The 16542-nt window shown below is 39.0% G+C and overlaps 3 protein-coding genes across 3 annotated transcripts; 1 reads left to right on the plus strand and 2 right to left on the minus strand.

Annotated features, from left to right (window-relative positions):
* Positions 1–307: 307 nt before the first annotated feature.
* On the minus strand, positions 308–1202 carry LOC103995863 (uncharacterized). The gene has a single exon (XM_009416583.2). The coding sequence runs from the start codon at positions 969–971 to the stop codon at positions 609–611; it is 363 nt and encodes a 120-aa protein (XP_009414858.2). The 5' UTR covers positions 972–1202; the 3' UTR covers positions 308–608.
* Positions 1203–1551: 349 nt separating this feature from the next.
* LOC103995862 (phospholipase A1-Igamma2, chloroplastic) lies at positions 1552–3518 on the minus strand. Its single transcript, XM_009416582.3, has 2 exons — positions 2132–3518; positions 1552–2036 (listed from the first exon to the last, which is right to left on the minus strand). The coding sequence occupies exons 1-2, from the start codon at positions 3412–3414 to the stop codon at positions 1793–1795; spliced, it is 1527 nt and encodes a 508-aa protein (XP_009414857.1). The 5' UTR covers positions 3415–3518; the 3' UTR covers positions 1552–1792.
* A 9127-nt stretch (positions 3519–12645) lies between these two features.
* Positions 12646–16304, plus strand: LOC135620144 (V-type proton ATPase subunit c1). The gene is made up of 3 exons (XM_065122843.1): positions 12646–12804; positions 12885–13170; positions 15999–16304. The coding sequence occupies exons 1-3, from the start codon at positions 12729–12731 to the stop codon at positions 16129–16131; spliced, it is 495 nt and encodes a 164-aa protein (XP_064978915.1). The 5' UTR covers positions 12646–12728; the 3' UTR covers positions 16132–16304.
* The last annotated feature ends 238 nt before the right edge of the window (positions 16305–16542 follow it).

The following is a 16542-nucleotide window of genomic DNA, read 5'->3' on the forward strand; positions in this document are numbered from 1 at the left end:
ATTAGTGAAGTTCATGTCATATATGTCATCAGTGGTCAGCGCTCTTTTTTTATTAGGTCTTAAAAGGAAACATTTAGCTTTCCAGCTCACTAGCATTAGGATGCACAAGAAGTGATCACCGTGAGAAGACCCACTCAGCTCTACTGCATCTTCAAGAAGAGATCTACACAAGCGTGATGCCTCGCATCCATTTTTTAGGCTTAAAAACATAAATGATGAGATGACTTGACAAAAGAACATTGTTTTTAACAGAATTGTTTTTTTTTTAATAGAATTATATCATCTAGGGAACAAAATACGGTAGGTCTGTAACAATAGTGCAACAACATATTTATTATATCATCCATCTATCATTTAATAGATAGTATAGTGAACAATTTATTTATGACACCAAATGTAAAGAAACTGCCTCAGCCTTGCTTGTGACGTTACCAAAGAAACCCACCGAATCCCAGCAAACAAAAAGAAGGCAGCAGGTAGGTAAGTAAATAAATACACATCTATCTATTTTATCACACACTCATGCAAATAACACGAAATGATAACTCTGATCCCGGAAGAAGAGCCAGGGGTGCTACGGTAATTTTAGCACGGTCCGTCCCCTGCTGCTACTCGTCGGAGTCGTCCTCCCCGCCGAAGATGGAGAAGCGGTAGTAGAGGAGGAAAAGTATCAGCAGCAGCAGGAGCGCCACGCCGACGGGGGAGCCCCCGACGCGGTGGATGGAGTCCGGGGAGCCGGCGGCGAAGATGTCCGAGAGGACGGCGCCGCGGTCGGAAGACAGGAACCGAATCACCAGCACGAGGACGACCGGGAGCAGCAGAAGCCCCGTCGGGCTGAGGACGTCGGAGATGGCCCCCGTTATGGCCTCCCCGCCTCCACCGACGAGGAACGGCGCCGCCACCACCACCCCCACCACCACCGCTAGCAGAACCCCATGGGGCGGAGCTCCCTGCCCTTCCCGATCCAGCATCGGTACTCCTCTGCGCCCCTTCGTCTCTTCACCTCACCTCACTGCACCACTGCTCCTGACTCGCTGCCCCCTCACCGCCTTTGGTTGGTAGAAGAAAGCGATTGCCTGTGTGTCTCAGAGAGAGAGAGGAAGAAAGAGAGTAGCAAAGCGACACATTTATGATGGGAAGTGGGCCGTGGCGCCCAGCTTTGGGAGGTAGATGAGAGATGTGCCCTCTTTTACTCGGAAGAGGGAAAGAGGAAGCTGTGTGGTGATATGGGCATCGGTAGTTGGGAAAGCAGAAAACAAAAAGGGGTTGAAAGTTTCAAACAGGGGGAGGCACATGGTGGCACGTGACGCCACCGACTCGGATCACGTGAGGATAGGAACGGGGATTTACAACCGACGCAGCCGGCACGTGGTAGAATCGCTGGAATGCCGCAGCGTGACGGGGCCAATCGGTTCTCTTTCTTTTCTCCTCGAGTGAGTTGACCATAATAATACAAAGTACGGAGCAAATGATACGATTGCATCGTTGGAAGAGTCTGAGGTTTAGAATATGCAGCTTCCAATTTGCCAATGGCGACACAAGACCAGTATCTGAAATCAAATCCAAGACTCGTAATCATCTACTATCGGACGTTACAGCTGCATGTCCTCGTCTTAACACACCTATACACAGCATCTTGCATTACTTAAAACTACGACTTAGTTGGAATTCAATACATGTATATACGATCGAGAATGACACGGCCCACACCAAGTCATCCATCGATCAGCATGTGCGTGCAGGTCATCCTTGTATCTTCTTCTTCTTGTTGCTGCTTCTGCTTGTAGTAGTACTACTCAAATCGATCCAGTCCAAGCTGCTGGTAGTGGTGGTGGATGTCCTCCGGGTGGTCATCAATCTTTTGCCTCTCGGGCTGCGCCCATCGCCCTTCCTGAGACCTCATCATGCCCTTGTTCTCGTCCTGCCTCCAGTTGGGCGGCACCATGAGATGCTCGTGTAGGAAGTCGCAGGACTTGTTCACCAGCGCCGGGTCTCGCCCGGTGGTCGGTGCAAACTTCCGACCCTTCCCCTGGAATCTGCGAGCCCAAACCAGCAGGTGTTAGACCAAGACACGACTCTTGCATTCAGGAGAATAGCAGGGCGGGGGACCTCTAGCGATGAGGGATCGTACCCGTCCAAGAGATGGAGATGGGCTTCCAAATTATGGTAGTTGGAGGGGTCGAGGGAGTCCTTGAGGAAGGGCGAGTGCTTGTGGTCCAGAAGCAGCTCCACCCCGACGTGAACGTACCCGTCCATCGCCCTCAGCATGAACTCCGGCATGTGCTCGTTGATCAGCACGCCCGGCACGGTGGGCACCTTGTCGTGGACGTTCACCACCCGCAGCACCTTCAGCCCCAGCTTGTCGCACCGCTCCTTGAAGTGCTCGTTGCCCACCCTCGGCCCCCCGTATGAGAACACCGCCATCGGCACCTGCTTCCCGTCGGCCCCCTTGATGAGCTCCATCTCCGCGATGTCGTACGCGTTCAGCGTCGCCAGCGCGCTGCCGAGGCTGTGCCCCGCCACCGTTATGCTCACCTCCTCCCCGGCCTCGGTGTACTGGGCCACCAGCTTCCTCACCTCGGTCAGCACTTGCTCCCTAGCGGAGTACTTGCAGAACCGGCACGTCGAGTCCTTCTCGATGTACAAGTCAACGAAGCCGGTCTCCACCTTGACCCGGGTGTCCGGGCAGGGGATCCCCGCAGATCTCACCGGCTGCATCTTGGCCATGAAGTCGTGGATCCACTCCAGCCGCGTCACCGTCCCCCTCCACGCGATCAGGATGTCGCGGCGCCCCAGCCGGGCGGTGGTCTCGTCGTTGGACACCGAGACGTAGCCGATCCAGTTGGCGCGCTCGCTCCACGTCCGGGAGCCCATGACGGACTTGGCAAAGAACTTGGGCACCTTGACGTTGGAGGTGGCGTAGAGGTACCTGGTAACGTCGTAGCCGGCGCTTTCCATGCCCAGGCTGTAGAAGAACTGGCGGCGGCTGTACTTGCAGCTGCCGCAGTAGCGGGAGAACTTGTCATAGTCGAACGAGTCGTAGCAGGCCTGCACGAACTCGCCGTAGCGGATGAGCTCCGTACGAAGGAGGGGGTCGATCGGGTCCAGCAGGCCAGCCCAGTCGTCGCGGCCGTGGATCACGCGCCACCGGTTGGCTAGACCGTCCTGCGGCTGGCGGGTATCCACTTGCTCTGCTGTCTTCTGGAGCTCGAGGTCGGAGATGATCGCGGACATGGAATCTTCCCTGGCCGCCCTTGGTGGCTGAATTCTCACTCCCCGGTTGAGGGTGCGCAGCACCGGCACCGGAGACGGCTTAACGAGGGAGAGGGACGGGAGAGGTGGACCGGGCTGAGAAGGGGAGCTGTGAAAGACGCCAGGGAACCAGACAGGGAGTGAAGACTGGGAAATCGCCATCGGAGGCGACGGCTTCGAGGGGCTCTGAGGGCGGGCTATAGAAGGGAAGGTGATGGCGTTACAGTGGAAGCGCTGCGTATGATTGTGTTGGGCACTATATGTCGGGCATGGGGATGGATTTATACAGGCAGGAGGTACGGTGAGAAGTAGAAATACGCAAGTAGTACGAGCTACGCTCATGCATCGCGTCGTAAGGCGGGACACACTTCGCGTCGACGTTCCAATACTGGAAGCCAGATTTTTATTACTCGGTCACCGAAAACGGACGAGAAGAGCACAAGTCGGACACAAAATGGATGAGAAGGGATGACGCGGCACCTCTCCACCTGTCACGTCGATCGGACGGAAGCGCGATTGTACCGTATCGCTCGCGACTTGAGTCGTTACATCCAGCAATGGTTACACGTGATACGCGAGAGTCGCTTGGTCTCGATCGACGTTTCTCGGTGGAGCATTTTGCCTTCCTTGTGTCCCAACTTAGTGCTTTTGCCTCAACATCTACGGGTGATTGAAGATGATGTTTCACTTGTCAGTTCAATTATTGCTCTTGGTATCACGAGACATGTTAATCTTATTCATGGAATGGAAACAATCCCTTGGATTTATATAAATGTACCTTTTTTCTTGCCTAATTTTTATTATTATTCATGTCATCGATCATAATCTTATCGGACGATCGATCAACTATAAAACAACTATAAAATTAGATGGATGATAAAACTATAGGTCACAACAACATGTCATCATTTATCCACATAACATACAATGATAGTGACGAGATAGAAATCTCACTATTGATTTTATTTTTATCATTCATATAAATATATATATATATATATATATATATATATGTATATATATATTAAGAATAGATTAATGCAGGTCTTAGAGTGATGCCAACAATGGTGACGATAATAACAGAAACGTTGATAATGACTAGAATAATTAATGGTGATAGCATTATCGAAGAGATGGCAATGTCTATTTTTTTAATAAATAAGATTATTTTATTTCTTACCCCCAAAAGATCTTTCAAAAAAATATTACTAAAAAACAAACCCTCCAAAGAATATAAAAATATAAAATTATTTTTGTTTGACAAATAAGTAAAACAAATCTCAGATGTACAATTGTAAAATATTTTTTTATATGTAATTGGAGAAAGAAGATTGAGTGAATATATAATTGTGGAATGCTTTTAGTATTTATAAGTAAGTGTTATTTAGTAAAATTATATTTCAAAAGTCTATTAAATATTTTATTATATAGTTACTTTTAATATTTTTAATATTTATTTAAAAATAAATACATGTTTTTTTATTATATAAATAAAAATAAAAAATGAATGTATATAATCCTATAAAAAATTTCAATGGCCCAAATATATAATAAATAAAAAATATAATCATATAAATAAATATAAAAACAATTCTTAAATATAAATCATATTGATTTCTCGCTAAATCATTTTGACAATCTTATAATTTTAAATAAAACCACAAGACACTTTCAAATTAAAAAATATATATATATTAACATATACTAATGCTGAAATATTTATACTATCTCGAAGTAACGTCAACATTTAAATATTTCTAATGTAGCATCCAGTTTATATTTGACCTACATATTTAAAATATATTATCAAACGCATGATACACATGTGGTACGAATATAAATATTTTATTTGTAACTTTAATGCATAAAATTCATGTCACATCATAATACTTCAATGGTCACCGACGTTGCAAGAGTCGGCAAAATCCTTGAAAGATCGGAGAAAATTGAAGATAAGAAATATGAAGATAATTGTTTGTCTTTTGTCAATTTTGAGCAGAATTTTGAAATAGCAGTCATCATAATCTAATGACTCTGATGTTTGTTGCTGACAACATTGTGTTGATGTTTGTTGCTGACAACATTGTGTACAAACCAGTAGAAATCGTTCAATTATTAGGTTATGATCCAAATTAATAATGTGTGTAGGGTCTTTTTCTAAGGTGTCTCCATTTTTTTTTATTCGAGATCTCATATTTTTTTCATGTTACAAAAAATATATCATCGATGTCGTAATCAATCCGATAAGGTACGAACTCGTGCGTGTAGTATTGTTCAAGGTACATTGTGTCCAATAATGATTGTTCAATTATTCGGTTATGGTCTAAATTAATAATATATCATATTAGGGTCTTTTTCTAATGTGTCTCCACTTTATTCGAGATCTCATATTTTTTTCATGTTATAAAAAAAATATCATTGATGTCATGATCAATCCCATAAGGTGCGAACTCATGTGTGTAGGATTGTTCAAGGTACATTGTGTCCGATAAGGATTGTTCAATTATTAGGTTATGATCCAAATTAATAATATGTCATATTATGGTCTTTTTCTAAGATGTCTCCACTTTATTCCAGATCTTATGTTTTTTTCATGTTACAAAAAAAAAATCATCGATGTCGTTATTAATCCAATAAGGTGCGAACTCGTGTGTGTAGGCTTGTTTAAGGTATATTGTGTCCAATAAGGTTTATTCAATTATTAGGTTATGATCCAAATTAATAATATGTCATATTAGGGTCTTTTTCTAAGGTGTGTCCACTTTATTTGAGATCTCATGTTTTTTTCATGTTACAAAAAAAATATCATCGATGTCGTGATCAATCCAATATGGTGCAAACTCATGTGTGTAGACTTGTTCAAGGTATATTGTGTCCAATAAGGATTGTTCAATTATTAGGTTATGATCCAAATTAATAACATGTCATATTAGGGTCTTTTTCTAAGGTGTCTCCACTTTATTCGAGATCTCATATTTTTTTCATGTTACAAAAAAAATATCATCGATGTGATCAATCCAATAAGGTGCGAACTCGTGTGTGTAAGATTGTTCAAGGTACATTGTGCCCCATAAGGATTGTTCAATTATTAAGTTATGATCCAAATTAATAATATGTCATATTAGGGTCTTTTTCTAAGGTGTCTCCACTTTATTCGAGATCTCATGTTTTTTTCATGTTACAAAAAAAAATCATCGATGTCGTGATCAATCCCACAAGGTGCGAACTCGTGTGTGTAGGATTGTTCAAGGTACATTGTGTCCGATAAGGATTATTCAATTATTAAGTTATGGTCCAAATTAATAATATATCATATTAGGGTCTTTTTCTAAGGTATCTCCACTTTATTCGAGATCTTATTTTTTTTTTTTTGTCATGTTACGAAAAAAATATCATCGATGTCGTAATCAATACAATAAGGTGCAAACTCGTGTGTAGGATTGTTCAAGGTATATTGTGTCCAATAAGGATTGTTCAATTATTAGGTTATGATCCAAATTAATAATATGTCATATTAGGGTCTTTTTCTAAGGTGTCTCCACTTTATTCGAGATCTCATATTTTTTTCTTGTTACAAAAAAATATCATCGATGTCGTGATCAATCCAATAAGGTGCGAACTCGTGTGTGTAGGCTTGTTCGAGGTAGATTGTGTCCAATAAGGTTTATTCAATTATCAGGTTATGATCCAGATTAATAATATGTCATATTAGGGTCTTTTTCTAAAGTGTGTCCACTTTATTCGAGATCTCATGTTTTTTTCATGTTACAAAAAAAATTTCATCGATGTCGTGATCAATCCAATACGGTGCAAACTCGTGTGTGTAGGATTGTTCAAGGTACATTGTGTCCAATAAGGATTGTTCAATTATTTGGTTATGATCCAAATTAATAATATATCATATTAGGATCTTTTTCTAAGGTGTCTCCACTTTATTCGAGATCTCATGTTTTTTTCATATTATAAAAAAAATATCATCGATGTCGTGATCAATCCCAAAAGGTGCGAACCCGTGTGTAAGATTGTTCAAGGTACATTGTGTCCAATAAGGATTGTTCAATTATTAGAGTCTTTTTCTAAGGTGTCTCCACTTTATTCGAGATCTTAAATGTTTTCATGTTAAAAAAAAAATATCATCGATGTCGTGATCAATCCAATAAGGTGCGAAGGATTGTTCAAGGTACATTACCAAGATCAAGGTTAGAAAAGATCTTTTGATTTAATCTTAGTATCATGAGATAAGTGAGTGTATACATGAGTGTTTAAAAGATGAATTTTTTTTATTGTGTTGAATATGAGCTTTTTATATCTGATCGTAAAGAGGTAAAATATTTCATAAATATTCTACTTATGATAATATCTAACTGCTTCTAACGATCTTATCTGTATCTTTTATTCGTACAGTACAGGAGATAAAAAATAAAGGTAAAATAATCATCTGCCCTTGCCACATGGATAGATAAGTAAATTATATCTTTTATCTTTTTCAACTCGAACATCATCACATGAATACTATACATCGAATCGAATGATAATTTCCTGACGATATTTTTTCTATGTTCTTACCGTGGTATGGAATGATAATTTCACTTCTAACAACTTGTAGATAGATACAGATGCATAGTGTTCGGATGCTTTCCGCTGGTGAACATCCCACGAGATAAGCATGACCCAATTCGACAGGATAATTGCGCAGAGCATGAGGTCGTCCATGGGGACCGCACATGTACATGCACATGCACATGCCTGGTGAGGCTGCCGACGCAAACTCTTAGCCATGGCAACAGCTTGTGTGAGTTGTTGCAGGCGACAAGACTACCTGTTAGAGCTCATTCTCACTGCGTCACTCTCCCTCCCTCCCTCCCTCCTCAACTTGTGAAGAAAATGAGAAAGGTGGTGGGGTTGGATTCCCTTTGCCATTGTCTTCATCGTTGCCCCAAGTCAACACTGCCTGCAGCCATGGCTGTTTTCTATCGGCATCACATTGTTGGAATCTGATCTGCAACTTTTATATCTTCGTGATTCTGAAAGAAATAACACTGATGAGGAATTATTCATGATTCACAAGTTTCTCAATTGATGGTCAAGCTTAAGAATTCGTCTTTAGCATCTAAATTACCAGTCACCATTTACTCGAAAAGATTGCAAGGAATCATCAGCACTTCAGCAGCGAAAAAAGAAAAAAACGTTGTATTTTGTCAAAGACTCTCATTCTGAGATTTTTTTTGTTTTTGTCTATAAATAAACAAGGGGTTAAACGATGCATCTTATTAAATTTTTTTAACATAGAGATTTTTTTATCTAACGTTATTTGAATTTAATCTTGACATAATTTTTTTTATTATATATAACATAATATATGTCACATCCTGAATATTTTTTTTCATATATTTTCACACAGGTCAAATAAATAAACATCACTTTATTCATCATCTATAACCATTTACTACAATTCATTTATTCATCAAATTACAAATAGAAAAGTTAACTTCAAGAGTCATCCAAGTGACTCTACCTAGCGGTAGAGGAAGGTTCGCTCTCCATTGGAATCCGATTTAGTACTAGAGGGAGGCTGCTCTGAAAATCAAAAACAAAGAAAATTCAGCAACGCTGAGTAGGAACCCCAAAAGTCAAATCAAGATAAATACATGACCAAAATTTAATCAATCATCCCATTGGCGTATACTAAGTACCCGAATGAAGAGGCTTTATCCTACGGGATGAGTTTGTGTTCTCCCAACAGCGGATGGAGGCAAACTCATATCACACTCCCAACAGCGGATGGAGTGGTGTCCCACACCCGCCAAAGTGGGGACACGTTCCTCCCAACAGCGGATGGAGGAACCGTCCAGCCGCCACGTCTGACGGCCCGCTAATCCCCGAAGGGAATCGCCCTACCTGCTCTTAGCAGGAATATAATCTCACACTGGTCATATCCATTTCGGGATGAAATAACATATTTAAAACATCTCTTTCAAAAAAATCATCAATATCAAATAATATAAATTAACCCTCAATTGACTTGAACTCTAGTTTAATCGATTCAATTGAACTCGATTTACTAGAGCCTAACTGAACTGACCTCTAATCCTTATTTAACTGGTCTGGAACCACCCTAGACTAGTATAATTTAGACTAGATTAAGTTCAATTTAGGTTAAACTAACTTGAATAAGTCAATCAATTCGGAATCACCATCTAGACTAATCAAGTATAGTTTAATTCAATCAATATTTGGGCTCAAGTTCAACAATAATATTGGGCTAGATTGAGCCAGTCCATCTATTGGTCATATGCATTATACATGATTGAGCATGCATTACATAAAACTGGCCCAGCCTTAGCCCATGGACTAGTCATAGCATATACCCATTAACAACATATATAAAAATATAATAATACATTAAAAGATAGATGAGGAGAAAAGTTTTAATACAAAGAAATAACATTCTCAATTTGACTAGAAATCATAAGACATTAAAAGAGGGACTAGGAGATAAGTTTTAACACAAGGAAATAGCTTTCTAAATTCAAATAAAAATCATGTTTTCAACACATAAAATTTCAACATATTCTAGTCATATTTTAAATCATTCAGAATAATATATTTTAAATTTCAGATAAAAGAATATCAAAAAGGGATTTTAGATAACATATTCTAGTCTAACAAGATTTTAATCCAGATAAGATTAAAGATAAACTGTAATACAGAAAATATATCATATAAAACATATACCTTTTTAACATATTTAATTCTACAATAAAAACCTTAATCATGGGTCAAAGAATATTTTGAAAACTTTAACTGATTACTTTAATATATAAAAATTTGACATTTAAAGAATTGATACACATTTTTCAAACTATAAAACTTTCAACATTTAAAGAATCAAAATAAAAGCTAAAACTTTTAAGAAAGGTAGGGAAACCTACCTCTTGTCAACAGGGTGTAACTCCTCGTTCTCTTGTCAACATGGTGTAACTCCTCGTTCCTCCCGCTGCTAGGCTCGACTAGGTGAGGAACGAAGGAGAGAGATCCCTCCCCTTTAAATAGGAGGAGGTGAGCCTCTATTAAGGGAAATAAATTTTAATTTTCGTATTTATTTAATATAGATTATTTCTATTTAATATACTACCAAATATGATATCATCATATTTGGAATACTTACTAGTTATTTCCTTAATTCATATCAACAAACAAGGAAGTAGATTAGGATTTCCTTAAATTATAATAACAAGTAAGGAAAGAAAATCAATTCCTAACTTAAATATTTGATTTGATTACAATATATATAATAAATATATATAATTATATATAATTTAATCTTTGGTCTTTCTCACTTTGACCAAAGATTGATCTTCCTCATATAACTTTCTTTCTTTTATACTATAATCGAATAAGATATATAACAGAATTAATTAGATTCTGATGACATATATTGACCCTCTACTAATAACTCTCATAATGATTTATCATAGATTCTCTGTTGTCTATAAATAAGATTATAATTTCCCTCTCAACCTACGCTCTCTCTAATATGAGAAGATGTGTTTAGTCCTCCTTGACAATGGTTTTTGAATCTAGGGATAATGTATTTGTAGATCACATAGAATCCGATCTAACGTTATTTGAATTTAATCATGACATAAATTTTTTTTCGTATTATATATATATATATATATATATATATATATATATATATATATATATATATATATAACTTTCTTTCTTTGGTACTATAATCGAATCTTCTATCTTTATAAGTTCCCAACTGAATATATAATTTATACATTATTGTTGTAAATTAGATCTATCTTCCATCATGTTTAAAGCTTTCTACTGTGACTCAGATCGATCTTCCTAATGTGACCTTCTTTATGCATCGACGATCTTCCCCTATTGTTAGTCTTTCTTACTTTGACACAGACCTTCTTTATTATAAATCATATTTTTTTTCTTCCTTTCCCCTCAGACCATGGCTTCTCGATCCAAGAAGCAGAAGCACAGTCTTTCATTTTTGTCACTGAGCATAGTTGGCATCGATTTATAACAAATTTGATTTCTTAGTTTCTAATGATTTTTATTAAATTATCTTAAATTTAAAGTTATAATATAATAAAAGGGATCTCATATCCCCTCTTTTCTCAATTTATGAGATTCATTAGATTCTTTTTCATCCTATCAATAGGGTATATTTTTTCTTCTTTCTTTTTTTTATCTTCTAACACAAAAATAATAGCAAAGAATAAGATAATGTAGGTAGTAAACAACATAATACATAAAACGACTTTAATTATAAAAAAATAGAAAAAAAAAACCTACACACGTACCCAAATAATATAAAAGGCAACATACAAATTAAATAAATAATGAATGAAAAAGAGCATAATACATATACATAAAAGTAAATACAAAAATAAGTATAGAAACCACATTATTATGTGACCGATAAGACATATATTTTGGTCCTCAGATGAGTCACCACTGATGTCACACGCCACGTCTCAACCAGTGTCAGAATCCGACGTCGCACGTCACCCGTGACACATGTCAAGCCAGGTTCCGTACCGAGACACTATGCGATATGACTATCCTAAGGGCTCAGGGTGGTACCGTCTAACACCGCTCAAGCATCCCCCAAGACGCCAGCTCGTCAAAAAAGTCATCCCATCCCATAAAGATCAACAGTCACCAAACTTAGGCACAACCAATCCTCGCACAATAGTATATAAACCCCTGACCGATGCCCGGTCAGGGGGAAGAAAAGAACTCGATATAAAAATACTCTACTGACTTGCTCGTCGGAGGAGCCAAAGTCGGGAAACACCCGACGAAGATCATTTTGCAGGAAGGCAAACACCCCCGAGTGACGTGCATCTCGACCCAAGAGATACCTTCCATCACACAAGGGAGAGCAAAGAGACGCCCGGATCTCGATCAACGCCGACCAACATTCCTTCCCGAGGGTGCAACCACATCATCATCCTACTCACTCCGTAAGAAGCTCCCGACGTCAACCCGCGGACCTAATCATGGTGACTCATCCATACTTTTATTCACTAACAGTGATATAAAAGATCAATTTCATACTATTTGTGGCAAGGCGTTTTAGATTCATTCCTTCATCAAAGGATTTAATCATATTTCCATTCGTTTTTTGTAATATATAAACGAAAAAAATTAAGTCAAAGCAATTTGGTCATTTCATTGATCCCATTCGACACAAAGCACTCAAAAGACGGAAACGCCCTCGCCATCTCATCCCTCTTTCGGCAGTTGTCGAGTCTATACTCGTAATTACGACAAAGTTTAAGGGCTTTGCAGTAATATTGCACCAGTGTCCGCAAGCCATCCGATTCATCTTTTTCTTGTGGCGGACTAAAATAAAAGGCGAAATAGGAAGCCATCGAGATCAAAAAGCTACGGTTTGTGTACGGACCGGTAGCATCGCATCGATCGATCTCGTCGACGGCGAGATGTCTACCTTCAGCGGAGACGAGACCGCCCCCTTCTTCGGCTTCCTCGGCGCCGCGGCCGCGCTCGTCTTCTCCTGTAATCCCTCTCCCCGTTCATCTTTTCGTCGATCTAGGTATGGAGTTTGTGGTTTTGACGAAGTCCTTCGGTCTTTTTAGGCATGGGAGCTGCGTACGGGACGGCCAAGAGCGGGGTCGGTGTGGCGTCGATGGGGGTTATGCGGCCGGAGCTCGTGATGAAGTCGATCGTGCCCGTGGTGATGGCTGGAGTGCTCGGGATCTACGGATTGATCATTGCTGTGATCATAAGCACCGGGATCAACCCCAAGGCCAAGTCGTATTACCTCTTCGATGGGTATGCGCATCTATCGTCCGGCCTGGCTTGTGGCCTCGCGGGCTTGTCCGCCGGCATGGCTATCGGGATCGTCGGTGATGCCGGAGTCCGGTATAGATCTTCTTCTGCTGCTTCTCGGAATTCCTACATTTTAATTTTTTTGTCGTTTTCGTGGATTCTTTGGATCATAGCACTTGTTGGTAATTTGTCTTCAAGGGTGCTTGTGCAATGCGTTGATATATGGAGGCATACGAGAACAAATACCGTACATTTGGTGAATAGCTTCGTCTGATTTAGGTGGATTGTAGGAGTCTAAAAATCTGATCTTTTGGATTGTAGTAGTCTACAAATATGATTTGCTTCTTTTGGTTTTAGGTGGATCGTAGTAGTCTACAAATCTGATCTTATTTGATCTACGCTTTAGACATATTAGCTGGCCTATATAATTATTTCATGATACGTAGTGCCCACTGAAATCAGGGAAGGCCATAATTAGGAGCATGAGTATTCTAAATTGTTCTAAAGTTAGCAGGCTGTTTCATCTGTTCTATGGCCACTATGGTCATTTGCTAATTTTGATTCCTAAATGGCATTTTCTATGCAAGATGCACTCATATTGTTGTCATCACTTTCATTTTTGCATAGACATAACCTTTACAATGCTATAGTTTCTGTTTCGAACGTACGGTCATTTGCTATTTTGCTGATTTCTTCTGTTGAATTAGATAGGTCCTTGAGCTTTATATAGTCATTTATCTACCCTCGTGTGTAAGTGTATGTGTCAATGTAGGTAAATGAGTGATCTTTTGTCTTGCGTTCCATAAGCTCCTTTAGGTTTCTGCTGGTCAATTGAATATGTCCATGAGCTTTAGTTTTCAAGCCATGATTCTATTGGAAGATTGATTCTCTTTGTGCGAGCAGCTCGCTATCATTTCCTGGCTTTAGATTAAGTGTCTGATTGGTTCATATGATCCTTGGCCAATGCATTTGATCCTCATGAGATGTATCACTTTCATTATTTTTCTCCAGAACTGCACCACATTGAGCACTACTCGAGCACTAAATTTCATCGAAATGATGTTATCGTAAAGGTGGAAATGAGTGAGGTACACAAAGTGATGTTAGCAGAGAACTATCATATAATAGGTAAGTAGGGGCTAGGAGGGTAGTGAAACAAAAATTGAGGAGCTGATTATGATAAGGATACCGTTCGTTAGGATTGGCTGGGGTCCAATTGATTTTAACTGATTTCTTGTCTTATTGTGAGAAACCATCCAAAATCAATTTGACTCAACCAGAATTGGTCGAAAATTGGATGGATTGGCACAACTTGATTGATTTTGTTGACTCATAAGCTTTTTTCTTTTTCTCCTTTGCAATCCAATAAGGAGAAGATGGTTCATCTTTGTCAGACTCACCTCATCAGAAACCAGTGGCTCATTCCCTTGCCAATGTGATTTGCTGTTATGTCACTACTGCGTCTGAACAGGTACTTGAAACAGATTGTACTCTGAGTTAACCTTAACTGAAGTGTCGAAGACAACTTTCCTCGGTACGATGACAGTAGGAAATGTATTCTCCTCTCAATATGCTCTTCAGGTATCTCAGACAAGTGGTTATGACTTAGATATCTGATATTGTGGATGAAGTGGGTGGTAATTTACTATCAGTATCTTCTTTAGAGTTGACCTATGCTCCAACATATGGTTGTGATTTTGCTCGAGAGACTATTATTAGATTTTATAGATCTAACTGGATTTTGATTAAAGTTATTGACTAATGGAAAAGAAGCTTATATCTTAAGAAATCTTAGAAGATAATCTTGATGGGAGAGACTCTCTTAATTATCATTTCCTAGGCCTTGTACTCTCGCTTATATAATGATAGGACCCTAGGAATCCCATAATATCATTTGAGATCTTTTGTCTCACCTCCCTGATGGATCCCTACTACATCAATGTCCTGAGAAAAGTAGCAAGAGAAAAGAAGAACCCAACTTCTTCCTATGTAGATCTACGTGTGGAACATCATGACGATCAAAATATCATATTTCAGAAAGTTACACATCATATTCTCGATCTATGATAATTTAGATTTCATTCGTTGCTTAATTGTATTCTACATGATATTTTAAGGACCTTACTATTTATAGTCTCCTTCTTATGATTTTCAATCTTTTAAGAAATTATTAAAATAATAATTTACTATTCATAACCCCTATAATTTTGCTTTTACCATTTTTTTTTTCTTTTCTTCCTTCCCCACGGCCCTCATTTGTTGTGCCCTCTACTGTCGCTAGCTCTCCCCATCTCCCGTGCACCCTATTGGACAATTTCCAAAGGCTCGGAACATGAAATCTTCCGAGTTAATGTAACTAACCTAGAAGATTCTATCTTTTGAGCTATTATAGAATGTACATAACATTAAATTAGTATAATAAACGTCAAAAACTATTTCTCACCTCCTCCTCTTTGATCTTCAGTTTATGCATTTCATCATTTGTCTTTTTTTTCATCATCTTATGTCATTTCCAACGATTAAGAGAAAGGGAAAAAAAAAAAAGGGAGAAAAAGAGATTGTGAGTAAGAAGTAAACAGATTTTATTAGAATTAAATTATAAATTGAGGGTATATATGTCTATTTGACAAAGGAATAACTTAGGAATATTCAAAATTCTTAACATGGGGTTGTAAATAACAAAAAAAAAAAGATGTGCAAATAGTAATCTCCTATTGCAATCTTACAACCATTTCTTTGTTCTTTTCCCTTTTTTATTTCATTTAATTGGTTACTTTAATTGTGTTTTTCCTGAAGCATGTTCAAAATTCTGTTGATGCAATCTAAATCAGTTTCTAGCGTGCTGTATATTTAATAATCTATGCAGTCGATTAATTTTGAACTTCATTGTTTGATCATAAGTGGCGTTTTCTTTGTTTCAGGGCCAACGCTCAGCAGCCAAAGCTATTTGTAGGCATGATTCTCATCCTCATTTTTGCCGAAGCCCTTGCGCTATATGGCCTTATCGTCGGCATCATCCTCTCCTCTCGTGCTGGCCAATCTCGAGCCGAGTGAGAAACAAAAGTTGTATGTGTTACATGCTCATTTTCTATTTATATCAAACATCAATTCTATGTTTCCGCTGTACTTGTCACTAAAGATTCTTTCCGTGTTATGGTATCCAAAATGTATCGAACTCTTGACGATTACGTCTGACAAATAATTAGCACCCCTATCTTAACTCTTAAGCTAACCTGTCATAAAGTTGAAGTTAATCTTCCATCTGTAATAATAGTCACAGAGATTTAAGCTACAGTTTCTAAGATTCCATCAAGAACACATTGTAAGAGGATGTTAGCCTCCTCCCACAGACCTGGCACGTGGGTGGCGACCTCGCCTGTCAGCCACCTATGTCGAGTCTGTGGGGAAGAGGGCACATATTATTAGAAAGTATAACCTGTGCCATGTCATCCATTGTTGCAAGAC

Source organism: Musa acuminata, chromosome BXJ2-8 (assembly GCF_036884655.1).
Source record: "Musa acuminata AAA Group cultivar baxijiao chromosome BXJ2-8, Cavendish_Baxijiao_AAA, whole genome shotgun sequence".
Lineage (NCBI taxonomy): Eukaryota > Viridiplantae > Streptophyta > Magnoliopsida > Zingiberales > Musaceae > Musa > Musa acuminata.